The sequence below is a fragment of the Myiozetetes cayanensis genome, unplaced genomic scaffold, assembly GCF_022539395.1.
Source record: "Myiozetetes cayanensis isolate MyiCay16 unplaced genomic scaffold, myiCay2020 scf5-8, whole genome shotgun sequence".
Taxonomy (NCBI): Eukaryota; Metazoa; Chordata; class Aves; order Passeriformes; family Tyrannidae; genus Myiozetetes; species Myiozetetes cayanensis.
The window spans coordinates 27,375,652-27,402,569 of record NW_026087742.1 but is presented as its reverse complement, the minus strand read 5'-3'; the positions used below and the strand labels follow the sequence as shown (position 1 = coordinate 27,402,569).

The following is a 26,918-nucleotide window of genomic DNA, read 5'->3' as shown; positions in this document are numbered from 1 at the left end:
GCATTGCACATTGTGATATAAGCTCATGCTTACCTACACTCACATCTGAGCAAACACGATCTTACTCCACCTGCACCCACAGCTCATGAAAAACTTCTTGGAGAGCGTATTAGTTCAGTACTGAGACAGAACTAATCAATACAAATAATCAATACCTCAATAGTATATTTATTAAAAAATCCTCCCGGGTATTTTGTCCCGTATTGCTGAAGAGAGGTAATAGTGAGTGCCAAAACATTATTTTCCTCTCCCCCTGCATGGTGAGTTCTCAAATTGGCCTGTGCTGCCAAAGCAGAAACACATGCTTTGTATATCCTGGCATGATCTACTGGAAACTGAACATTGACGGAGTGTCCCAAATTAAGGACAGTCTTACTCAGAGGAATTCAATACTTTAATGTTAGCCAGATACCTTAAAAACACACTCATTTCAATGCAAGTCGAGATTCTTTAAAAATGTATTTCTGAAACAAATTTTAAGAATTTCTGCAGTGGCGAGGTATGTCATCCCAACACATACAGCACAGGCAGGCAGTGGGCTAGCTGTAATCTAACAATAGACAGGACTCACATGCATGCTTTGCTACAAGATAACTGTTATGTGACCTTGCTTAATTTGGTGGTGTTTTAATAAAATGTGATCAGCTCTCTGTATAACACATGGGTTTGACATATTGATACACAAATAAATGTTCAATACTCAGTGTTTGCCATTCTTTTCTCACTTATCTTGATACTTGCCTTCCATTAGTTTTTCTTAGGAATTTGTAGCTTCAGAGTTTTTCCGAACATTGCTGTTTTGCAGGTTTTTAGCAAGTGTAATATTCTCTCATCATCTTCATCCATGTTTTGATTTTTATCCAGAGTCATGCAGAAGTGTCACGCTCTGTTCTATGTATATTAAGATCTCATTTTCATACAGTTCCCATTTCAGAACTTTAAAGAAGACATAGAAAAGGAATTTGCCATCTGGAACTGTGGTGGTGCAGCTTGCTCTGTTAGCATTTCTCTGATGCCTTTATAGCACACTGACCTACTGCATGTGATCATGCATCATCTTCCATTTGAGCATGGAGAACCATTGCTCTCTGGAACTGCAGCTCAGTATCAAAGAATTAACAAGTCTGCTTCATCTGTCACAAACTTCACCCACTCAGCAACACCATTCTGGCAAATGTCTTTCATAAATCTATTCTGCATCCTCATATGTCCTTACCTTGTGTCTAAACCGGTTAAATGCCTGCTACACACAGAATGAGACTGAAGGTATTCTGGGCCATGCTCTCAAATTCCAGTTTCTTCTGCCATGGCCTGGGGCTTTTCCAGCAGCAAGTGAAATGGGAAGATAAGTAACTTCAGATAAGGCACTCCTTCCCACTCCCTCCCTGCCAGGAAGGGCTCAGCAGATGCTAACAAATGAGGAGGAAAAAAGAAAGGAAATTCCAGGAGTGTAAAAAAAAGGAATTTGTTGAACCTCTGGCAGTCACACTGAGAGTGTCAAGGTTCCTCACCATGAGGTAGGTAGTGCCAAGAGGGAAGGTCTGAGGAGGTGTCAAAAAGGGAGGGTCAAAAAGGCTACTTGATATGCATTAGAGAAACAGACATCACCCATGACATAAATGTGAGGTGTATGTTAGTGTGCAGGTATCTTTGATGGAGTCTGAGTCTTATTTTGGCTTTTTAAAAACATTTACTTAATTCTCTACTGAATGTCTCATTTCCCAACAGTGAAATATACAGCAGCTACTTCTGCTAAATGTCAGTTGAATCTATACTAGTGGTGTTGCTCAAGCTGCATTTTTAAAAATAATCTGCAAGCAGTTAATGTGCTTTTTAAATTCTCAGTGTTATGTAAAAAGACACAATATTTTTAGCCTTACAAAATATCAGTTGTCGTCTCCTCACTCTCTCCCTTTGATATATTGGAGATGGGGGACTAGAAGCTCAGAGAAACTGTGGATACTCACAGTTTTAAAAATACATTGTTTATTTGGTTTTTTTCCTGCAATGTGCTTCTGGAGTTTTACAGATCTTAATAAAAAGATACAAAAATACCCTAAACCTTAAAAGCAAGTCTGAACAAAGAAAGTACTTCTTATTTTAAAAGCTAGTCATTCTGTCCTCGTTGCTGAATTCTTAAGTCTGGAATAGTGACAGTATAATGTATCCTGAAGCAAAATATCAACTTAAACTGTTCACTCATGCACTGACAGAATGGCCCTCACATTTTAAAAAATCTCCAGAAATTGCTCTGTAACACAGAGAACACAGCTGTTGTGAGTAGGCTCTGGCAAATCAACATTGACTCAAACTATTTTTGGAATCAAGTCAGGCTTGCTGCTGTTTCTGGAAGATGTGAATACATCTACCTGCTCTGCTCTACTGTGCTGCAGTCCATAAGGAATATGGTGGGTTCCAAAATGTTTCCCTCTGTGCTTATTTGGAGGTGACCTTTCCATTCCCATCTGTTTCAAAGTCTTCTGAGGTCTAATGTCTTTCCCTGCTGACAACCACCTTAATAAGAACATTTGGACCTTGTTTCTTTCTGTGTTCTCGACTGAAATTTGAGGAACAGGATCTCAGAAGAGTCTGTCTTGCTGCCTTTTCTTCTTACTGTCTTGCAACACTTGACATCCTGATGGTACCTTCTGACTAAGAGGCAGCCCAGCAAAGAAGAGCATTCTAACCTCAAACCCATTGGGGCCATAGCTGATCCTTGAAAGAAATCCACCAGTGCAATTCACGAGGTAACTCTTGGAATAATACTACTTGTTGTTGCACCACCCAGTCTGTGGAGATACTATGTATCAATACTGGGCGAAGGCAAAGGCTGTTAGCTTTTATCTCCTCTCACAGAAGGCTGCTCTTTTGTTCTACCTCCCCAAAATTGTTTTTAATCTGCAATAGGTGAGAGAACATTTATCATACCTTCATATTTACTATTTCTTTCTCAGTTTACTGTCTGCTGGGAGAAAGAGTTGAAGTTATTGTAGATGAGGAGAGTTCTGGTCTCGTGGTCCCTCAAGTCAAATAAATAATTGCTATGTTTAGGAGAGTGGAATTCTTCAGGCACCATGTAACTTGAAATTCCATTCCTTGCTTGGAGGTGCAGGGATTTCAAGAATAACAATTTTTGAGTCAAAAGCAAACACATGGAAACTCCAGGACTCTGGTATAATCTGGTAAGACAGCAAAGCAGGATGCAGCATACTGTAGGTTTCTCATCAATGTAAGCTGAAAGACAAAATGAGTCTAATGAGGGAGTCATTCCAGCCTCAAAACCAAGCCAGGGGTCTGAGAATATGCAACATTAAAGAGTAAAAATAGTCTACAATTTAGTGTCCCTCTAATCTTGACCGCAAGCGAAGGTCATTATGTTGAATTTAGGTTTTTGGCACCAAAGGGCTGATATCTGTCTGCAGTGATACCATCTGAGGAGTTAGAGACAGTGAACAGCATCAACCAGACCAGACCTTCATCCATACTCTTCACAGGTGAACTGTACCCTCTACCCTTTACTTGTCCCATTCCTCAAGAAAACTCATTGCAGTATGTAGTCTAGCCCCTGTGGAATGCCTCCCTTTGAAACCTATGAGGGAATGGATACAGATATTATCCCATAGGTACATTTAAATGTGGACCTCTATGCAGATTTCCTCTTTCTTGGATCAGGACAAAATAGGAGCCATTTTACTGCATTGGAGAAATACAGGCTGTCCAGTGTGTCCCAAAGCAAGTGGACAACTGGAACTGAGGCGGCTCCCTCCCTGTCATGTTATTACATCGGAGGTTGCACTGCTTGCCTCTACATTGATTGGATGTAATGTGTGGCTCTTGCAATGTTTCAAATCTGCCAAGCCCTTACACTAATCCACATTATTTTCTTGTTTACTCCAAAAACGTTTTCAAACAAATATAGCCTTCCTTTTTTATCAGATCTCATTTTTGGTTTATATTTTTAAAATAGAAGCTTAATGACCACCTTGGGATGATACAGTTTTGGAAAGCATGTCCATAAAGGCCAAATAAACAGGAAACAAAAGGATTATTGCTGGTAAGACCCAGCAATCCTTTTCATGGCATTGAACACTATGTTCCAAGGCGTTGGGAAGAAAGCTGTTGGTGGGAGGCCCAAGAAAAGCAACACTAATCTGGAGAAATAGCTTTGTAAATATCCCATTAATTTCTTTTGGCAACTAACACTGTCTCTGAAACCATCAGTCACTCTGCAGAAAATGGTTTGATAGGGCTTTCCTCATAACCTGAGCCTATTTTCATTAGCAACCTGATGAGATTCTGCTGGCTTAGTTTCCAAACATCTTTCGCTACCTGCTGCTCCCAACTTTTAGCCAGCACTGTCACAGGCATTACCTGGGACTCAAGAACCCCAGGGAAGAAGTATATTTGCATATGAAGCCTGAACACAGATGACCTTCAGGCAGATTGCAACTGGCCAAATACATATCTAAAGTGGTTTATATGGAAACTGAATGCTTTGGATAAGGTTAAAGGTTCCAAATTACTTCTTTCATAAGCTGTGGAAGCAAATGGGCAGGAGGTTTGCCAAGTACCTCGGAGACATGGTCGTCATATTGACCTTCATCAAGACAGCTGAAGAATGCCTTGGAAATGCATCTCCAGAAATGTACTTCCACAGCTGAGTTTTTTAATCACAGAATCATAGAATCATTATGGTTGGAAAAGACCTCTAAGATAATGGTATGTCTTGAGCCTTTGCCCAGGCATCTGTGACTGACAGGCAGGGACAGACGGTAAAAAGTGGTGAGAGTCAACTCTTCCAGAATTTAGGCTATGTCTCTGCCATGCCAGCACACCTCTGGAGAACCCAATGTGCAAATAGTCAATGACCTGGTAATAAAAAAATGGAACACTTTGAGGACCTCTCCTGCATTTTGAACCATAACTGTGGCTACTGATCTCTCAGTGTCACTTAGACTAGAAAACCTAGCAATGATGGCCTATAACTGCTACTACCCTATCCCAAACAGTCAGTGCCTGATCACTTTGCTGCATACAGAATGAACTTAGCACAGATCCTCAGTAAGGCCTGTCACACCCTTATATTTTCAACCTACTGAAAATTATACTCTGCTTGAAAACCAGCTCTCTCCTGTAAGTTGTCACAGACTCCTAGCTGCCACTGAAAAGGCAGTGGCTCCACTGCAAGTCCCTGCTAATTATCCTGACAACCCCATGAAACAGTCAAAGATTTTTGTCTCATCTATAGTTATCCTTTTATTCTTACTGTCAGTAAATTAACTAGCAGAGGTACTAGTAGCCACATGTAGTAAACCTGGGAACTGCATGAAACTTCATATAGCCCCACACCTTTTGCTTTTGGAAAGCAAGGAAAGCTGTACTCAAATGGGGTTTTACTGTGCAGCTTGTGGATAACATTTGGCCTGGGGTTTTTTTCTTCTTTTTCTTTTTTTTTTTTTTTTTTTTTTTTTTGCAAGCAGACTGTTGGACCATATGCCTGTATTGTCTATTTGGTTGGTTTGTTGCTTTGCTCCAGGCCTTGGTTCCGTGATCATCTATACTGTGTACATACTAGGTTTTGCCAGGACTCTAATCTGGAGTTAACCAATTATTTGGTTTTCTGAGAGGGTAGTTTGCTTCAGGATCCACACCCTATAGATAATGCAGGTGTGGACTATACCAGGCTTCATTCATCCTGACCAGAGCAATCTGCTTGTGCGTGCCTAACGTACTCACAGGTCCAGCATGCTCTGACACATGCATGGCACCTCTTGGTAGGCACAGTGCACGACACAGAATTAGAACTCTCCAAACCTGTCTCTACTTATCTGGCTACCCCAGTTCTTATGAAGGAAATTAACAGCACTGGGATAGAAAGGGGCCATGTTGGACTGGACTGATTAGGACCCTGTCCCAGGTTAATGTTACGGAGACTGTAGCTCGGCATCTCTGTCCCTCCAGTACCAAGCAGCTGCACCAGATGCTTCCCTGAGAAGCCACTACACAACTTCTACTGTATGACATAGGAGGAGGCTCGGTATGATATCAAGAGAGTTGAGAACGTGCTTTTGCCTCTCAGCTTTGTCACAGGGAGGATGCAGGGAAAGAACCCTTTTTCCAAGACGTGACACCCTCCCCACGACACATATACATACTGGAATTATTTCTGGGACTTTTTTTTCAAAATCCCCCAGGATGCAACACAGTGAGCACCCAGGAGTACCTGTGTGTATTGATTACACTCATTTGTAGGAAGGGACATGGCTTGTTGTGCCATGCTTACAAGACTACACTATGTAATGGAGTGAAGAAAGGAGACTTCTGCATGAGAGCATGACACTCGGGTGGAAAGAGGCTTGCACCACACACAGGAACTCTTAAATTAGCAGACTGACAGATGTGTTTCTTTGACAGTCAGTTCTGACAAGCAGTAATATTTGCCACAGAACAGCCAAATATGTCGCCGCTTGTCTTGCTGGTGGCAATGGGTGGGGCATACAGTTGAGGAAATGGTAAGGGTGCCTTGGAATGTGGAAATGGCAGCTTTCCGAGTAGAATGGGCTCTGGCGGCCATCCATACTCAACCACACACATGGGCATGCCCCAGGAGCCATCTCTTAGTTTTCCAGAGTTGCAGAACAGGTCGTACAGCACCTGAGGGAAGAGATATCCTCTGGGATAGCCTGCTTGCATCCCTCATTCCTCGGGCACAGAGCCCAGCAGCAGTGAGCAGTAGGTGTGGGAGCACTATGTGAGGGGAAGCCTGTCAGTGAGCAAGCCCCAGGAGCCATGGAATTGCAGGCCTGCTGCCATGCTGAGAAGCAGATAGAGGCAGCAGCTCAGCAGGAAATTTTGGTGGAAGGAGATAAGGAAACAGCAGTGGTGATTCATCTGGGAGCTGCATCTCCTGCTCAGGAGCCCCTGCTATGGCTCTGTCTAGGAAAGACCTGCCAGCCTTGCTGGAAATTGAGCTTCTTCCCTGGACAGACACCACCCAGTCCCTTGTTCTCCTGGCTGCCTGGCTGCTCTGATGGCCAGTCATGTCCTGGCATGACCAAGGTCATACCACAGAGATCCTCTGCTCCCTCCTACTTTTATGTGTCTGATTTGCCACATTGAAAAAGCATTCCATGGCACAGCAAGGGTTTGGATTTTTTTCTGTTTACAGCTTTTGGCCTATTCTAGTGTTTTAGTCAGGGTAATCTAATTGTATGTGTATGGGAGGAATGCCTTTTGAAGTACATACATATGCGCATGTGTACCATGCAATACCTTCACAGTGGGATTTGAGGACCTACAGAGATCACAGAGGCTCTCTGTAACTACTAAACAGCTTCTCTTCTTGGGGAGGGACACTTCTGATGTGTGCTTTGAAGAGAAGCAGCAGGGACACACTAGATATATGTCCTGGGTAGCTGGTCATTCAGGGACTTCACAATTCATGACCTTTGCAAATAGCATTCCTGACAGTGTGCCAGTTTCACAGATGCAGGAAGATGACTAGGCTCATAAGGACTGCTGTCTCTTAAGGCTCTGCTGTCCCCAGCACAGCTCTCTGTTTGGCACACAGCTGTCGACACGCATCCCGCAAGGGGACTAAGGCACTCCAACTTGAAACTGCTGTTTGGTCAGGAGAAAGATAGCTCTGCACACGTCACGGCCTCCACGAAGGTGTGAGCAGCAGCCATGGCAGGTGACAATCTATGCCAGATGTAGTCTTTCACATGGAGAAAGCACTTGAGGGCAGGAGCAAGGACCATGCCAGGAGAGGGCTGTGCTCTGGGAGCACAGCAGATCTTAGGAGTCCTCTTACCAAGGTGCATTACATAGAATAACGGGATTGTTCAGGTTGGAAAAGAACTCCAAGTTCACTGAGTCCCTCTGAAACTCCTGTTGGTCCATATGGATGAAGGCAATTTGCTGCAAGTGGTCCTGCCCTGGACAGTGCAGGCCTAACCTCATCTGTACCTCTTGGCCTGGGGTCCAAAGCAGATCCATTACATGTTCCTAACTCTTCCAGTAGGCCCAGACATAGCATTTAATACAGCATGGGGAAAGCTTATTAAGTGGTAACTTAACAATAATCAATAAAATGTAGTTAGACTAAACAGAAGTTATATGACTAAAGCATCAGAGATTCAACACAGATATAAGTCAGAACTTTTCTCTGCTTAGGAAAAACATGGACTCCTGTGTAGCATCACTAATTGTTAACTAACTCACGCTGAGAAAAAATGGCACTAACTGATCTGTTGATACGAATAGAAATTATACAGATGCAGACATTTTGCATTATTAATAACTAAAGCACCCTGTCCAGCACATTCCAGATTGCTTTCTTCTGACATTAAACATATTTTTAACACAAAGAATCCCATCTGCAGCTACCTGAACCCTACCTGGCTATCAGAACAGATCTTCTGCCCAACAAGTTTAGTTCCCTGATAGTGTTGTGGCATATAATCCTTCCTTTTGCATTCAAAGACTTATTTTTTCTTCTCTTACATCTATTTTTATTTTCATTTTATAGGCACCTCACCACTGCTAGCATACTCCTCATCCCATTGAAGTATATGAATTTGCCACAACATTTCTGTGTGGCATTATTCTTTATTTACTCTTTGCATTACATGACTGAATTACCAGTGAAGTTTCTTTATAACTGTCTCCATTAAAACTTAGTCTCTCTGAGGTGAGTGCCTTGAACTCTAAGCATTTCTAAGCTTTGATTTGATGGCCAGTACTGGGGCTTGCATCCTGTCACTTGCCTCAAAGAAGCACCCAGCTAGAACTTCATCTTCTAAATGCCTGCAACACCTGCTTTGTAGTGGGCTGTCACTTCACCCACTGTGTATAGTAACATTCACACCACAATATAATCCAAAATATTAGATCGCTTTTAGTCATGGTATGGGACAGACAAAGTGATTTATGCAGAGGACTGCTGCTAATTCCAGAAATAACAAGGTCTGGCACAAGCTAAGTATACCTGCTAATCCATCACTGTATCCAGACAGCTAAATGCCTCTTCAGGACTAATATTTTGCCTCAACTAATGAGAGTGACTACAACTGTGTACATCTTAGGGCTCTAATTTTCATTTGCAGCAGAAAAATGTCTAGTCTTTCAAGCAAATAATTTCATGAAGGAAGGTTGCTAACATAAGGAGATTCTAATTCTCTTTCCGGAGGAATCAGAACTAACATAGGAAAGTCATCTTCATTTCTGATTACAAAAGCACAAACTTTAAGTCCACTATATGGCAAGCATGAAATCAGATTATCTTCACCCTGTGTATTCTGATATATTCTGATTTGAGAAGTCTACCTTTCACATGTGCAACCTGCAAAACACATCTGTTTCGTATGTGTTTCTTCATAGTGAGGAATTAATACAAAATGCCTAAGAGGATCTGCTTTTCTTATTCTCACTTCGCTTTATCTGCCTTCATGAACTTTTAACATCACCACATGGGTGAGATAATCAAACATGCAAGCATCTGGTTTTATGGGGATGTAACCAAAAAATACGAGAGCACAGATCTTTTTTTCATATTCACTCAGCACTTTTTTAATCTCAGTCTGAGATGTTCTTTGTTTCCTCTAGAGTCAAGGCTAGCCCAGGGAACAGCAGCAGAGTTCTCTGACGTCAGGCTGATTGTGTAAAGGGTGCTGTGATGTTCCAGAATTTGGTTAGCAATTCTGCAATGAAATCTTTTTAGCTCTGCACTGACATCTTTACCTGAATGAGAGGGAAAAAGACTCACTGCACTAGAAAAGTGACAGTGTTAGAAGACCCCTCACAAAGATACCTTCCTTATCCTATATAATTACTTTGTGCATTAATCATGGGAGGTAACAGAGCTGATGCCATGCCTACAAAAGCAGCAGTAACTTCAGGATTATTTAGAACCCACAGAAGAGCTATATATGCCTAAGAAGTTCACAGCTATGTATTGCAGCTATGTGAGGAGAGAGAGGAGTGAGGAGTGCCTCAGTGCTACACATTGTTATGGGTGGCATTTTCATATGGTATGTAACACTGAAAACCCTTAGGGAGCCAAATTTTTCCAGCTGTATCATCTGTTAAATAAAAAGATATAACCTCTTTGTACAAGCCTTATGTGTAAAATTAAAGATTTGGACTTAAGCCTTGGATGAATCTCTTTGCCTAGGTCTCCAATGTGAGCATTTTGCAGTAGTGCAGGCTGGGAGTCTCACTGATGGGGTTTGTGGCTTACTCACCCACCTGCAAGTTACCAGTACTGAAAGATGCCTGTGTTGATAGGTAAGTCTTAGGAGCAGACAAACCCCAAATCCCTTGAGCATTACCAAATACAGTAATTCTCCAGGGCATTTGCAACAGTAGGGCTATTAACCCTGATATTAAGACCAAATTCCGAAGTCCAAGTACAGTGATTGCACAAAGCACAGGAATTCTGTCTTTATAGGTGCTCCTCCTTCCTGAGAGGCTTTGAAGCAAGAAACAGCAAAGGCTGGGTTTGAAAATTTCATGTTCTGTTGTGCTGGGTCAAGTTGTCCCCGTTCTAGAGCAGGGCTGGAACCACAGCCAGCACTGGGATAAAAATAAAACCGATGTGCAGCACAGGCAATCCAACAAAGCAATTCCTGTGGATACTATTTGATATAAACCAGCTTATAGCGTTTGCCTTGCAGCCAGTGCAAGGAGAACAAGTCGCTTTTCTGAACGGTGGAGTCATCTGATGTTTGCTTTAATTTCTGGCAGAATGGGGGAGCGTGAGTCAGATGCTCTCACAGCTGGCTCCGGCGAGGGAGAGGCCAGCAGGGACCCTGACTCACCAGAGCCGCCGCATTTCTTCCGAAAATCCAGCTCAGCGACTGGAAGTGAAATCACGGGCTGGGGGCAGCTCCAAGGTTAGGGAAGGCGGGAGGAGCAGGGCTCTCTGCGGGGGGCAGTCAGCGAGCCCAGCCCAGGGTCTGTGCCGAGAATACCAGTGGGAAACCCCGACAGACACGTCTCGGTCGCGTCCGCAGGCAGGCAGAGAACATCCCCCTCCCCAGCCGGCACAGCCCGGGGCCACTGCCCCAGCAAGCCCCGTCCCCCCGTTACCTCATTGCCACATTCCCCAGCGAGTGAGCTCAGCTGTGCGCGCAGCCTCGCGCCTTTTATGGTCAAACAACTTTGCCTGGGCGAGGCTTTTTTCGCGAGTTGAGAGGAAGCGCCGGGGCTCAGCCTTTCCCCCGCCTCTCGGCGCTGCTGCCTCTCCTGGCGGGCGGGCCGGGGCGGCGGAGGAGCCCGGCCCCAGCCCCGGCAGCCCCAGCCCCGGGGGTGGCATTTCCCGCTCCCCCAGAGGTGAGTCTCTTCGCTCGGCTTAGCGACAAAGCTTTTGTTCTTCGCCCTGGGACTGGCGCGGGGTGTGGAGGGGTGTGCGGGTTTTCTGCCGCTCCCGCCCTCGCGGCTCGCAAGCCTCGGACAGAGCGCTTCGCTCTCGGTGGGGCTGATTTACGGTGGTGACTCGTGAGGGCGTTTGCCCCTCCGCAGAAGGGAGGTTCGCGTTTGTGGGGTGAGTTTTCTTCTCTCCCGGTGCAATGGAGGCGGCTCAGGGCTCCTGCACAGCCCCAGGAGCAGGGGAGAGGGAGGGGGTGCTGCCGGGCTTTACTCGGGACAAGCTCTCTTTTGTGTGCGCATGGATGAGCGAGACACCTCGGGAGCCTTTTTCCAGATGTGTTTGAGAGAGGAATCTGGGGCGCTTTGTGCATGATATTCACTTAATTTATGATTTTCTCTCTCTCTGGGAGTGCCCTGAGAAAGCGAAGACTCAAGTGCTTGCAAAGTCGTAGAACTTCCTAACGTTTTAAATATGTTTGCATAGCTTTGGGGAGTTTTTCCTTTCTTCTTTCCTCCCTTGCAGAGGGAGGAGGCAAGCCCAGCATCTGTGAGCGAACTTTGTAACTCTGAATATCCCCCTCCCCCAGCCCGGTTGCTTTAAGGCTCTACCTTGCAGCTCGCATAGCTGACTGACTTTGCTCTCTTTGAAGCTTTGTAACTTTGGAGCAGGCTGGGAGAACTTTCTGGATGAAAATAAGCATAACTCCTAAATCCATTGAATCCGTTCTTAATACTCGTTGTTGTTGTTGGGGTTTTTGGTTTTTTGTTTGTTTGTTTGTTTGTTTGTTTTTCCCCCTGTAGTTCTCCTTCTGACCCCCTTCAGTTGGGAGGAAGTTGGGAAATAGGGGAAGTATAGGTGCAGTGTATGGAACCACGGTGCTGGGCTGGCTTTTACAGGGGCTCCCACTGTGGCTGAAGCCAAACTGCTTTTACCAACAGAGGTGAAAAATGGCTTTAAGGTCTCTGCTTCCTTAGGTTCCTTCTGCTTTCACGACCCCAGGAAAGGAGCAGAGCTTTTGAAAGTGGTATCGTGGGATCAGAGAACTGAAAGCTGTTTGGGTGCATAAGAAGTGGCAGACTCATCGTGGGACCTTCTGGGAAGTGTCATTTGGTTTTGTCCTGCTGTTTTTCCTTGCTGTCAGAGAGAAACAGTGTATGAGGCAACTAGGTATCCAGACTGTGTCCTTTGGGGGCATCTTTCTTTGTAGCTCCAATTGAGTCATCTTAAATGCTGTTACAGGAGGTAGAAAAATCTCTTCCCTTGGGGAAAATGTAAGAATGAGAAGGATTTGAGATTAGGTCTTTTGGCATCACGTTCCCTTCTCCCATAGCTTTCACAAACTGCGCCACAGGACTTGCATGAGCTGTGTGTTTCTGCAAAGGCTTAGATGGCATTGGCAGCGCCCCAGGGTTGGGGGGGTGACTCTGCAAGGCCAGCCTTTCTCGGCTGGTTTGGTCTGTGTGGGGGTGGACTGATAAACAGAAATAAGGATGAGCAGGGGCAGCTGCTGGATGGAGACAGCCCTGAGTAGAAAAGGGCCTTAAGTGCAACATGGCATATCGGGAAATGGGCTGCTTTGGGTTAAGGGAGATAGCAGCTGCGGGTAGCAAAGCCAGTGGATTTTTGTGAAGCGGCCAGTGTCCCAAGACTGTATGTTGACTAACTCCAGTATGGATCATGGTTAGAAGTGACATTGTCACTGTAGTGTTCTGCTCATAATGAGGTCAAATCTGGTAGGACTACTGTTCTACCATGTGGCTCACTGCACCATAATGAAATAGTGGAGTAGGAGGTATAAGTCTCTAAAGAAAAGCTGGAGGTCTTTTTAATAGCTTATGTAGCTTGGCTAGAAGCTCTAGAATGGAGAGAGTTGATCAGTCCCTTCTGACTTGCAAGTCTGTTGGCTCCTACAAGTTTGAGGCGTTGAGGACAGACCTTGCTAATTACTCTTCAGACTTGGCCCTTTCCTCATGCTGGATCAAGTGGGAGATGCTCAGCACAGCTTTTTGGCTAGTGCTTACTGTTTCATCCTCTTTCTCCCTTTGAAAAGCCTAGAAGAGTTTGTCCAAGCATATGCAACTCATCAGCCCTTCACCAAAAAAAGGAAAAGTGCAGCAGCATGGACCTTGTGTTTGTGTTGCCACATGCTCGTGACAGGTTACTATATCGTGCCACACTGCACTGAGTCGTGGGAGCGCTTGGAATGGGCCACGAAGGTCTTATCAGCAGCCAGGGGCTAATCGGCGGTGGGCGGATGTTTGTGGCACCAGGGCTGTCTGTCCCAGCAGCTGTTATTGTCCGTGAGAGAAGCCGGCAGTGTGGAGGGGCACTGATTTGGACATGCCAACGCGAAATGCTGGCACGGAGCCCCTGTGCTGACGGCAGCCCTATTGTGCTAGGGTGTTAGGAGGGCTATAGGCATGCCAGGCTTTACAACAAAGCGTCTGGCTCCATGGAGGCTTCTCGCACGAGTGAGGTTGTTGGCCTGGGGGAATCCTGGAGATGCGCCTCTCCTCAGGAGACCTGCGTTTTCCCCCAGCATCCGGCTATGTGAGGGTATCCTCTGGCTGCTCGAGCCGAGCGAGAGGGACAGTTTCGCAGACCCCCAGGAGGCCTGGCCGAGGGGACCCCCGGCTGCGGGGTGCTGTCCGCGCCCCCGGCAGCCCAAAGGGGCGGGCGGGGGGCGGTGGCGGCGAGGCGGCATCCGGGGAGCTCTTCCTGGCGGGGGCGGAGCGGGCGGCGGAGCCGCGGCCGGCTCGGCCGTGGGCAGGGAGCAGGGACAGCGGGGGCTCTGCCCGGGGGTGTGACACCGGGGAGAGCCTCACCCGCCCCGTTGTTCTGGCTCCGCCGGCATGGAGGGGCCTGGAGGTAAAGGGTGGGAGATGCTGGGGCTTGGGGTGGGGACTAGGGGGGCGTTGCTGGGGCTGTCACAGGCTGAGGTCGAGGGGAGCTGTCTGGCGTTATGGGGTAAAGGGGAAGAGGAAATGCTGACTCCAGTTCTGGTGGCACCCCTTGGCGTGCGGGGGATCACTCTCTTGGTCACCATGGTCCCCTGCGGTGTATGGGGCTCTGGTGCAGCAGAGATCTGTGTTTCTCTGTGTCAAGAACCCCTTTGTGGTTAATGCCATCCTGAGCTGAAGTGGTGAAGTATGATGGCTCATTCGAGCTGTCTGCAGTTTCTGTTCCTCCTTTTTCCTCTGCTTAGGCACCTCACCCTCTGGCCTGACTTTAATTCCCATGTCCCTCTGTTTCACATATTCTTCTCTGTTAATTTCCACTCTGGCTCAAGGATGACTTCATGTAGGTTTCCTCCCTCTTGTCTCCTGCCAGGTGCTGAGAAGATGGCCTCCCCAGGTGCCCCAGGGACCCGCATGACTTCCACAGTCAGCATCAACATTTCTACCCCCTCCTTCTACAACCCGCAGAAGAAATTTGCACCCGTGGTTGCCCCTAAACCCAAGGTGAACCCCTTCAAGTCTGGGGGAGCATCAGAGTCGTCATTGCCACCGCCTCCTGGTGGACCTGGTGCCCAGCGCGCTCAGATAGGGAAGGTGGGGGAGATTCCATCAGCATCCATGCCCTTGCTGGCAGAAGGTAGGTGAGGGCTGGCATGGCAGCCTAAATTCTCAGGGTCTGAGGTCTGTGACTGGGCTAAACATGACAACAGGGGCATAACTGCTTTAAGTGATGGATATTCTTGCTGTAGAGGCTTGCAGGTTCCAAAAGGAGATAAATGGATTAGAAAGGCCTCTCAAAGTACGTGGTGTCTTCATTAGGAAAGGAGGTGGGAAGGCAGTCCTGCATTGCACTAATGCTGGAGGAACGCAGTGGATTTTTTTCCAGTATTCCCTGGGTGCGTAGTTGTGTAATTGCAGTCAGTTTCTGACCAGCATGTCTGAGAGCAAGTATGTTGCAGAGAAGTTGACCCTGATAGTGATGAATCATGCTGTTCTCCTTCTTCATGATTAATTCCAGCTCAAGTTGGTTATCTCTAACTGTGGAGATCCTTCTTGTGGACCCTGCAATTGACATCTTTCCTTTTGGAGAAGAGGAAGGAGAAATATTTGCCTGAAAAAATGGTGGCAGTGATCATAAACAGGAAGTGAGACTTAGAGTTTGTACGTCTTGTACAGTTTTGTACTTTTTCCTAGTGGTTTGGGTTGGGTGTGTTTTCCTGTGTAGAGTGACTTCACGATTCACTGTGGTTTTCTCTATTCTTTCTTTCTTTTTTTTTTAATGTGTTTTTTTTATTTCCTGTTGTGGTGGCTTTTTTTTGTTGTTTTTTGTTTAATGTTTTGTTGCTTATTTGGTTTTGTGTCCTCTAAGAAGCAGAAGGTTACTGGTTGTGTGGTTCTGTAATTGGAACTGATCAGCGTAGGGCCATCAAAAATTTCCTTGAGGGACCCCTTGTTAATTCTTGATTAACGTTACCCCAAGGCTCTACCAAGACAAGGGTACACCTCAGTCAGGACACGCATATTCAGGTAATACTGGTTTAAATTTCTTTCCCTGTGTAGCATAGACTGTGCAACACTAATGTTTTCTAGGTTGGCATGCTAAGCTCAGTGGGCATCTGACCTGATGACAGGAAGGCTGTTCCTGTGCTTAGAGGAGAGAAATTAAGCCATTTTTTTCGATTTCTCAAGTCACAAGAGCATGACGGTGTTTTTGTCTCTTAGAATTGTACCAGCTAACTCTGGTGATCTATTTCTTGTATGTTGTTGGCTGGAATCTTGTGTCTGTGGAAACCAAGGTCTCAAGGCTTTATGGTCTTCTGCTATAGTTATGTGGATTAGGGATGTATCTGTTGGAACGTCTCAAACTGACACAAATACATTACATGAAGTACTAAAGTAGACAGATTGACGTTAAATTTTTCAGTATACAGTGTGAGTGGAACATTGGGTGTTGTTTGCTCTGTTTCTTTGTTCCTTAAAATGCGTATTGTGAGTGAACTAGACAGAAAGGTTAGCAAAAGAACCATTTGTCGCAGGGCTGCTGTGTCATCATCATTTGAGGGCTGCCAGCAAGACATCTGAAGTACAGATGAACCACCAAAAAACTCAGTCATGAGAGAAACGTGTCTGATTTGATCCTTTTCTGCCTTTCTCATACACTCCCCAAACAAAATGTAGTACAATATAAAGCCATAGCAATTGGTCTCTTTGTCTTAAATGACAGGATGGCTAACTTAGTATTGCTGTAGAAATGTTATATTCAGTATTGATTATTCTATAAAACTGGTATAACAACTTTGTGGGCAGCTTCTTTTTTGTATGAATAATTAATAAAACAGGCTTTTAGTGTATCTGAAACAATGTGACAACATATTGGGGCTTTGTTTCTGCAATATTCTTTGATTTTAATAAACCAAAAGGTAAACATGTACAAACTGCATCCCAAACTGTAATTTCAAATAACAAATACAAGCACAGTATTATTCCCACCCCTCAACAGAATTTCTGAGGCACAAGAAGGCTTGGAAGAGGTGTTGCATACCACGGCAGTTTATGCATTCCACAGGCTAATAAGATTTTGGCTTTCATTTTCCGAAAGGGCAGTATCGTCTCCCTTAGGTTACAGATAAGTCCTTATAAAGCCTGTTGACAACAGCTGGATATGAAGATGAGACAATTTGATTACTGCTGTTAAAAGTTGCACATGGAGTAGCTGGAATGAAAACCTCGGTCTTTTACCCTACTACTGGTTGGGGATAGCTAGGAAGAGAAGTGGGTTTCCAGAAGAAGGGATGTGGAAGTTACACCTCCTCATCTTTGATGTTCTTGCTTCATGATTGATAAGAGGACAAATTTACTTATACATGGTGAAGGGGATTCACATTTCCTTGATTGTGTTGTAGTAGAAAACATCTGGTTTTGCCTGTTCCCACATCTTTGGCAAATTGGAAGCAATGGGGTTTTCTTCTAGAAGACTGAAGTGCTCTGGTGCTTTTTCAGTCTGCTTTAAAAGGTTCTGGAAAATTTCTCATGTCCTAATACGCACTGGATGTGAGGACATCTAGGCCTCCAAAAGGAAAGCTGTTTTCATCCCCCAGAAAAACAAAGCAGTTTCAAAGATTCTTCACACACATAATGGGCAGTTGATCCAACTTGCTTTTTTTTCCCCACACTTGTTTCTTGTACACTTACTGCGTTGCTGTGAGGTGCCAGCTAATTTTCCTGTAAAAACACAGGCTCTTCAGGGTCCTGGGTTGTCCACTGGCACTGTCTTTGCTGCTCTGTATCCAGTATCCTGAGCAAGTTACTGGCAAGAAAAGCATATACTGGGGACCAGAGGCTGAGACAAGGAGTGGGAAGGACATAGTGAGACAAGTTTACGAAATACACAATAACTATTCTCAGTGACTAATAGCAGCAGCTACTGAGGAAAGATTACATGATTGTGAAAAGCTTTGGAAAAGGTGGAAGCCAGCCTATGGAGTTCAGTTGTTCTTGATGGGTGCTAGGATCCCGTGGGTACAGAAGAACTAGTGTGTGCTCACAGCTCAGAGGGCCAGTGGCATCCTGGGCTGCATCAGAAGAGGTGTGACCAGCAGGTCAAGGGAGGTGATTCTGCCCCTCAGCTCTACTCTTGTGAGACTCCACCTGGAGTGCTGCATCCAGCTCTGGGGTCCTCATCACAAGGGAGATGTGGTCCTCTTAGAGTGGGTTCTGGGGAGGGCCACAAAGATAATCAGCAGGCAGGAGCACCTCTCCTACGAAGACAGGCTAAGAGATCTGGGGGTTGTTCAGCATGCAGAAGAGAAGACTGGGGAGACCTCATTGCTGCCTCCCAGTACCCGAAGGGGGCTTATAAAAAGGAGGAACTTTTTATACTGGCAGATAATTACAGAACAGGGACCAATTGTTTTAAACTGAAACAGGGCAGGTTTAGATTAGGTTAGATATTAGAAGAAATTCTTTACTCAGAGGGTGATAAAGCACTGGAATAGGTTACCCAGAGAAATTGTGGATGCCCCATCTCTGGAAGTCCACTCTGGATGGGGCTCTGACCAACCTGATCTAGTGAGCGTCATCTCTGCCCATGACAAGGGGGTTGGAAATAGATATTCTTAAGGTCCCTTCCAATACAAACCGTTCTATGACTCTGTGACTCTACTTGCTGCAATACCTTTAAGAAACCTCCTGGCTAGGAGTAAGAAATGATCCAAACTTTTATTCACATTCTTCCTCATAGACTTGCCACTGCCACCTCCTCCTCCACCCGGAGAGGACACAAGTTTCTCCTCAAACTGTGCGTTTCCACCACCCCCACCACCCTTTGAAGAACCTTTTCCACCAGCCCCAGAAGAAGCTTTTCCTTCTCCTCCTTCTCCTCCTCCTCCTCCTCCACCGATGTTTGATGAAGGACATGTGAGCACAGTACCTGCCCCACAGGTGAGTGAGGTTCAGAGGAAGTATGGTTTCTGTGATGCTCTGTCAGTTGTGAAAGCTGAAAATGCTGCCACCCCACGGACCAGCATAGGTTAGGGTCAGCTGGCTGGGCTGCAGCTCTGCAGATGAAGGACCTAGGGTTCCCGGTGGACAGTGAGTTGAATGTGAGCCAGCAATGCGTCCTTGTGGCAATGAAGGCCAACCGCACTCTGGGCTGCATTTGTGAGAAAAGGGCAAGGATGGTGATTATTCCTCCCTTCTGTGCTAGTGAGGCTGCATCTTTGAGGACTGCATCCATTGGGTCTCTTCGGTATAACCCCAGTGGAATACTGAAGGAGATGCAATCCAGTAGAAGGTCGTAGCAGTCATTGGGGGTTGGAGCAGAAGAAGCGGCCAAGGGAGGGATCTAACTGCAGTCTGCAACACCTAAAGGAGGGCTGGAGAGAGGACAAGATCCTTCTTGCTGGGGCACAGCAAGAGAAAATGGACAGAAGTTGTGGCAAGGGAAATTCCTCTTGGACAGAAGAAAACCCTGTTCCACTCCAAGGGAGGCTCAACGCTGGCACAGATGCCCAGAAAGACTGGGGAATCTGCATCCCTGGGAATGTTCAGGAATCATCTGGACAGGGCCCTGAGCAACTTTGGTGTATCTTGGGAGTTAGCCGTGCAGAGTGTTCGACTATAGACCTCCAGATGTCTTTTCCCACCTAAATCTGTCTAGGACTTCTTTGGGCTGTGCATTTTCCCACTCTTTGTAGACCTTGGAGACTGTATCCTGTTCATCCTCACCAAGTTGTTGATTACTCAAAGCAAGGAGCAGATCTGTACCACAGTCCAAAGTATCAAAATCTGCTATTGTAAGGGGATACACTCATTTCTCTGGCTGCTCCTGTAACATGCTCTGCTCCCTTTTTCCTCATGGATGGTGGTATAGGTACGTGGCAAGATGAGCAGCATTGATCTTGAGATTGACTCACTGTCTGTAATGTTGGATGACATGGAGAAGAATGACCCCTTCAAATCCCGGGTGAGCTCTCCAGAATGTTGCAGGTGGAAGAAGAGATGACTGGTTTGCTGAACAGAGGTAGTGAGAAGGGTGCTACTGAAGACTAAAATGTCTGGATAAACCGTAGCATGGAAGCTTTCATGAAGGACAAGAAAGCATAGATTTTGCAACTTGTCAGGACTGCTAAATATGTAACAGTGTTGGTACTCCTAGCTTTCTGGGTCTGGGATAGCTGCGGACTTACTGCTATGGACAGCATATTTTCTCTTCCACCTTGCTGATAACTGCCTGTTCTCTTTCCGCTGCTTCCCATTACAGATAACTCCAGGATCCATAGGTTCTCTGGATAAACCATTGGCCCCAAAAGCCCATGAGGAAATGCCATCTGTACCCAGAGATACTCCTCATTCCTTTTCTTCCAAGTTCACACCAAAGCCAAGTGGAAGCTCATCTTTCAAGCCCCCTGGAGTGGATTTGAACCCCACCCCAACCCCATGGGCAGCCCCACAGCAACGCAAGGAACCCCAAGCACCAGTCCCTCCACCCCCCTCTCTACCTCCTTCTCAGCCCACCCCTAAATTCACTCCACCTTCTGTTGCTGGCTCTCCTAAGTCTGTGTCCAAATCAGATGCCAATGTTCCCATGGCTTCCTCAAACTCTACAAGATATCCTACCTCCCTTCAGACTCAGTTCACAGCCCCTTCGCCTTCAGGTCCCTCCTCTCGACCACAGCCTCCCAATTTCACCTATGCCCAGCAGAGGGAAAGACCCCAAGTGCAGCTGAAGCCACGTCCAACAGAGCAACCTGCTGCTGCAAAGGATATGGTAAGGGAAAGAGCCACGGATGTCTTCAGACAGGCACATGGGGAGTGAAATCAGAGGATGGGGGAGGTTCTGCCACAGACTAGGGTAGGCTGTTACCCATCTGAAAGAGACATGTAACTATAGAGTCAGTGGTGAAGAGGGGATAGGACTTCGTGTGAAGGTGGAAAGGAGCAAGCACAGTGAATATGAGATTGTTCCCTAAAGAGAGATAGAGAGGACCAGTAAAAATGAGAAAAGTAGGTCTATTAGGAACAGGGTGGGAAGACCTCTGTCTATGTGTCCTTTGGAATTGAATGTTTCGTCTTCCTACAGCATAAACCCACAGGTTCCAGTGGAGATCCACCTAGAGGGAATTCCTGTCTGACCATGAAGGAGGTAGAAGAGCTAGAGAAGTTGACCCAGAAACTAATGAAGGATATGGAGCATCCGCCCCCATCAGAGGCTGCTACTTCTGGTGTGTTCCTGTGGTGGATAGCAGTAGGACTTAGCCTGTGGTGAGTTTTTATCTCTCCTAATCCCTTTCTTCTTCCATTGACAGAGCTCTGCGGCTTCTGCCGGAAGCCCCTATCACGAACCCAGCCAGCTGTGAGGGCACTGGACAGCCTCTTCCACGTGGAATGCTTCACCTGCTTCAAATGTGAGAAGCAGCTGCAGGGGCAGCAGTTCTACAATGTGGATGAGAAGCCCTTCTGTGAGGACTGCTATGCTGTGAGTCACTGGAATAAAGGCTACTGGAGAGTGCAGAGCTTTCTGTGGTTGCCTTCTCTTGCTTTCCCTTCCTCCTTCTATCTTGGCTCTCTGTGATGTAGCCTCGCACAGGTGGGGGATTGGATTAATGTGTCTTACTTGTTTCCTTTGGGCTCAGGGGACCTTGGAAAAGTGCAGTGTCTGCAAACAGACCATCACAGATCGGATGCTGAAGGCCACTGGTAACTCATATCATCCCCAATGCTTTACCTGCGTGATGTGCCATACCCCTCTTGAGGGGACCTCTTTTATTGTGGACCAGTCCAACCAGCCTCACTGTGTGGATGACTACCACAGGTACAGAGAGAGCACATGCATGTGGGGTTGGGTTGCCCATGTCATCTGTTGGACATGAAGTTAAAAATGAGTCAGCAATGCACCCTGTAGCAGTTAAGGTCTCTTCCCACCTAAACTTCTTTGTGATTTATTATTCCCTTGCACCTTTTGAACAGCAGTTAGAAACTTGCCTTGAATGTCACCCCAGTGGTCATGATCTCCTCCATGTTTTTGTGTGTTGCAGGAAGTATGCTCCACGCTGCTCAGTCTGTAGTGAGCCTATCATGCCAGAGCCTGGGAAGGATGAGACTGTGCGTGTGGTGGCATTGGAGAAGAATTTCCACATGAAATGTTACAAGTGTGAGGTAAGCCTGGTGGCCCACTCTTCCCATCTGTCCCATGCCCATCACCAGCAACTGAGTTGCTTTGTTGTCTATCCTGACAAAACACTGAAGTTGTTTTAAGTTAATCTGGAGCATTTTTGAAGCAGGTTCAGGAGAAAATTAGACATTCTCAGACCATGGGTGCATGAACAAGGCTATATTCTCCAACACCCCTAATACAGCAGTTGTGTATACCAGGGGAACATGCTGGCATCACAGTAGTGGTTCACTTTCCCCTCAAAATAGCATCTGCCATTTGCACCATCAGAGAAAGAGCAGTGGGCTTTGAGCCATTTTCCTGATACGGTGGGGCATTTCTTACATCCTTGAAGGCAATTACCTTGCTGTGTGGGCTGTTGTTGAGTTCTCTCCTTCTTCTTTCCCTGTTCAGGACTGTGGGAAGCCCTTGTCCATTGAAGCAGATGAGAATGGGTGCTTTCCACTGGATGGGCATGTGCTGTGTATCAAGTGTCACACCGTTCGTGCAAAAATGGCGCGCTGAGGAGCTTGGAGTGGGCATATCCTTGAGACCCTCCCCCACACTCATTACTCTTCCCCTCCCTGCTATTGTCCTACCCTTCTGCCTGAGAAGGCAAATATTGCTACCAATGGAGACTATGCCAGCACAGTTCTTTACTCATGTAGGATTCACCGCTCCTAGACTTCACTCTGCACACCCACCAAGAAAGGACCACTTCTGTCACTGCTTCCTGGCCACAGTATATTCCAGGCTGGGGTCTGTGATCAAAGTGAGCGAACAGTCGCTGTTCCCTCAAGACTCTGGAGGAGAAAGACCAGACCTCCACCACCGCCTGGTGGAAGTAGCAAGAATGACCTGGTGGCAGGTGCTGGGAAGGGCTGAGCGTTCTTCAGTTCCATGGAGCCAAGAATGATGGGAGTTTAGAAGGTGGAAGGCTACATCTCAGCACCAATTCTGTCTTCAATTTTATTTTCTGTCTTGTGGCACGTCATTATCAGGATGTCTTCCCCTGCTCCCTCCCTCACTCCTAGGTTAGAGTGTGGAGGCAGAACATACTGAGGATCTGTTACTGTTGCTGGAAAAAGCTAACCTGCTATAGCTTTCCTGTCTTTAATGGATTTTACTGATTAACTGTCTTGTCGCCTTTTTGTTTTCCTTAGCCAGATTAAACTGGCAATATTTGAATTACTACTCTGTTCCCGAGTTTGGAAACATTTTTTTGTTTTGCTTTTAAAAAAATCCTTTTCCCTTCCCAAAATGAATCATTTCCCAGTGTGGTTTCTGGACAGCCAGGCTGGGCACCAGAGTAGCAAAGCAGTCCAAAGAATGCATGTTTACAAGTAAAGACTGTCATAAGGATGGGCAGCACAAGGAGAGGAGACGTCTCAGTGCATGGATGAGGATTCAGCAGACTGAGGAACGTTTCCCCATTCCAGTAGGGATTCTTTCACTGCTATCAGTGAAAGCTGCGGTGTAATTGCAGTGTACTGTCTGGCTCTAAGTGTTACTGCACCGAGCCCCATTTCTGGACTAGAAACTCTCAAACTGAACAAACCTTTTGAGTAACAACACTGTCCAACCACTGTTTGCATTCAATAAAATGTGTGGGTTTTTCCATTAACCTGTGTCTGCTGTGTTTGTTCAACTGCCCATGAAAATTGCTGTCTTTGGCAGTGGAGAATGTATAGCTGCTCTTCCACCTCGCCTCCAGAGATGAGGAGCCTGAATGCAGTATTTGTCTCTCTTCGTCTTGGTCTCCTTTCCAGAGTGTTTAGTTTCCATTTTTTCTGTATCTGAAGAGTAGCTCTCATTTAAAGCAGCGAAAGACTGAATTTCAGTACAGCAAGATTGTAGTCTGCTTGATGTGTCACTGGGAGATAAGTATTCCAGTCTGTTGCAAGTGGACTGTAATAAAAGTGGTCAATTTGCTTGCTTTGCCCTAACTATTGCTATTCTGAAAGTGTTTGTGCTTGATGTTTATGGTTTTAAGCATGGCAGTGTAATGGTCACTGCAGGTGAAACTCCTTTGTGGTAAGCACCTATGTTTCTACACTTCAAAGACATGAAACCTACTCTTGATCTCTTGCCAGTTTTTGGGAAATCTTTGATGACTTCTTGCAAATTGATCCAGTAAATGCTTTGAGGTTTTCTATGGGATGAGCAAAGAATAAACAAATTGTACCTCTTTTTTTGTTTTTTTTTTTGGGTTTTTTTTTTAACCTGAGTTCTTGGTGGTTTGTAGACATTGTTTTGAGAGGCTGTTTCTAGACTAAATGAAATTATATATAAATTATATGTAAAATTTATTTACAAAAGCTCATTCTTACAACCACCAAGGAGTGTGAAGGAGAGAAACTATGATGGGATTCAGAATCGCTCTAACCTAGGACCATAGCCCTCGTGGCTGGGTAGGAAACATGTCCAGTGGAGTCAATGGGAAGGATGCTCTGGATCACCTTGTGGATTAAGGGGAGATTAGTCCTTCTGAGGGGCATGGGGTGCAGGGAAAGAGTATTTTATGACTGTACAACACTTTGTTATGGGATGTGTAGGGGTGGGATCAAAGGCAGGAAAAGGGAGTGATCAAGGACAGGAAGCACCATGGGAAAACTGAGGGGAAAAGGGCAAAGAAGGAAGTAGCTGCATGTACAGAGTATGCTTGTCTGGCCATGCCCTGTGTGTCATCAGTGCAGTTTGTCCTGCCTTTGCAATACCTTTTTTTTTTTTTCCCTGTGAATGGACTCTGTTCCATGAATGTGGATCTAAGCACCAGCAGCTGGAAATACCGTAGTCCATGCATATTGAGTGGGTGTGTATGCCCTTGTGCTACCAGTAGCAAAATCAAGTCAGACTAGCTGGTGAGTAGGGTAGGAGACTGGAGAGCCATGACATGGCATGGCTGTGAGTCTAGCTACAAGCTGTAAAGATGCATCTGAGAGTCAACTGCTAGAGCTTCCAGGAGATCCAAGCCAGCTACTCTTGGGTCTGAAAGTCACCTACTGGACCAGCTACAAGAGAACATCTTTGTGTGAGGTGACTGGGAGACCACGGAATCCTGCTGGGTAGAGCCAATGTTTAAGGCTAACTGCTGGAGGGCTCCAGGATGTGTGTGTAGGTGTGTGTGTGCGTGCATGTCTGAGTGCCCACCACTGCAGCAGGGCTGCAGACCTTGAGAATTTGCATGTCCTAGTGTCAGCAACAGAGGAGACTAGCTCAAGCTCCAGGTCATGGAGCCAGTTACTGAATAGCTTGTCTTGGACGCTAGAGGGATTCCTAGTACATATGCATGTACTTCCCTCTAACAGGTTCATCCTGATCAGCCAGAGAAGGGAATAGGATCAGGCTGTTTGTGCTGTGCTTGCATGACTGCTGTGCTCTCTGCCTCAGGCCAGTCATGTACGCTGTGTGTGCTTTTATATACCTGTACATATTATATACTTGAGTATTTTGTGTGCATGGAGTGCCTGTTGGGAATACATGCTCAGGCTTGCTACTGGCTGTAACCTGAGGACATGGAACAAGGACAGCCTCTTCTCTGTCAGACCAGCTGATTCAGCAGGTTCTAACAGTTGAAGTTGGAAGGGACCTCCCTCCTGGCTTAGAGCAGGGTCAGCTAGAGCTGGTTGCCCTCCATATTTTAATACTTCCATGGATGACAACTCCACAACCTCCCTGGGTAACCTGTTCTAGCGCTAACTACTCTCAGTAAGTTTTTTCTTACCTTCAAATGGAATTTACTACATTCTGCTGCTCCTTTCACTGGATACCACTGAGGTGTGTCTGGCTCCTTTTTCACTCCCTCCCATCAGGTATTTATACACAATGATGACTCTGAAGAGTGCCAGCTTTCTCAGCCTCTCCTTGTCTGTCAGACTATATAATCCCTTCAAAATCATAGTGGCCTTGCAGTGCACTTGCTCCAGTAAGTCCTTGTCCTTCTTTGTACGGAGGAGCCCAGAATTGGATATAACACTCCGGGTTTCTGGCCGATGCTTGAATGAAGAGGAAGAATTGCCTCCTTCCAGTTATTGGTGATGCATTTGCTAATGCAGTCCAGATACTGCATTGTCTTCCTTTGTTACAAGGGCTCAGGCACAACTTGCTGTTTGACTGTGACCTGCAAGTCCTTTCCTGCAAAGCCTGTCAGTCCCCAGCTTGTACTGGTGCATGGGCTATTCTTCCCCTGTTGCAAGGCTCTGTATTTCCCTTTGTTCAACTTCCTGAATCTCCTCTCTTACCATTTCCCTCCTCTATTAAGGTCCCTCTGAATAAGGTCCCAGATAGCGCAGCTGATGTATCAACCTCCCACTTTTCTATCACCTGCAATGACAGGCCAAAATTTACATGTGCATGACAGAAGCTTGTAATCTTGTGTCAGCCTTATCAGGGCTTATCTGTTAGTCTGGGTATCTGCCAGGTAGCAACTTTATTTATTATCTGTATTCCTTGTGAAAGACATCGATTACTAAGGCTGAACTTACTGATACACTAATGACTCACAGGAAGAGCTTAGTTTGTCAGCTCTAGTTGCAGTGACTTGAATAGCTGTGGTATGTGTATTCTGTGGTACCTTCTGTGTATTTCTGCTGCTTCTCATGTTGAACAGAAACCAGCCTTCTTGCTTTAGGTTGCAGTTCTTTAGCTCTCTGCTTCTTAACCCTTCTGTCCATTTATGGTTAAGCAAACCTTTCCCAGGAGCAAGAGTGTTAACTTATAGCCATAAGAACTTGGAGCATTATACAGTTATGGAAATGTTGATAGTTATCTCTAGCAAGTAACGGATTGCTGAATGTGTAGCACTTGCCTTCACCAACCTGGACTTGAAAAATAAATCTCGAGGTAGCTACTCTTCCCAAGTGGAAGAAAGTTTCAGGAACGTCCATGAGAATTTTTTTTTTTTTTATCCCTGGACAGTCTATTCTGCAGGAGAAAGAAT

At 45.9% G+C, this 26,918-nt stretch overlaps 1 protein-coding gene and 1 long non-coding RNA gene across 14 annotated transcripts in view; one reads left to right on the top strand and one right to left on the bottom strand.

Moving 5' to 3' along the window:
* ZYX (zyxin) overlaps positions 1-23,603 on the top strand; it is a 51,254-nt gene extending 27,651 nt beyond the window's left edge. For 2 of the 13 annotated variants that reach the window (XM_050331768.1, XM_050331773.1), the window contains exons 2-10: positions 14,702-14,965; positions 18,569-18,768; positions 19,700-19,792; positions 20,090-20,596; positions 20,909-21,050; positions 21,135-21,304; positions 21,462-21,640; positions 21,864-21,984; positions 22,394-23,603. In XM_050331768.1, coding sequence (XP_050187725.1) covers positions 14,702-14,965; positions 18,569-18,768; positions 19,700-19,792; positions 20,090-20,596; positions 20,909-21,050; positions 21,135-21,304; positions 21,462-21,640; positions 21,864-21,984; positions 22,394-22,504 — 1,787 coding nt within the window. In that variant the 3' untranslated portion in view covers positions 22,505-23,603. Of the gene's footprint in view, positions 1-10,708; positions 10,896-11,125; positions 11,335-11,415; positions 11,546-12,345; positions 12,472-12,510; positions 12,539-13,776; positions 13,928-14,121; positions 14,240-14,701; positions 14,966-18,568; positions 18,769-19,699; positions 19,793-20,089; positions 20,597-20,908; positions 21,051-21,134; positions 21,305-21,461; positions 21,641-21,863; positions 21,985-22,393 lie in introns of those variants that run through there. The other 11 variants (XM_050331772.1, XM_050331763.1, XM_050331775.1 and 8 more) reach the window with 11 other exon arrangements.
* Positions 577-11,222, bottom strand: LOC126648587 (uncharacterized). The gene is made up of 2 exons (XR_007630835.1): positions 11,092-11,222; positions 577-3,234 (listed from the first exon to the last, which is right to left on the bottom strand). It is a non-coding gene; the product is annotated as an uncharacterized LOC126648587 (long non-coding RNA).
* Positions 23,604-26,918: the final 3,315 nt, after the last annotated feature.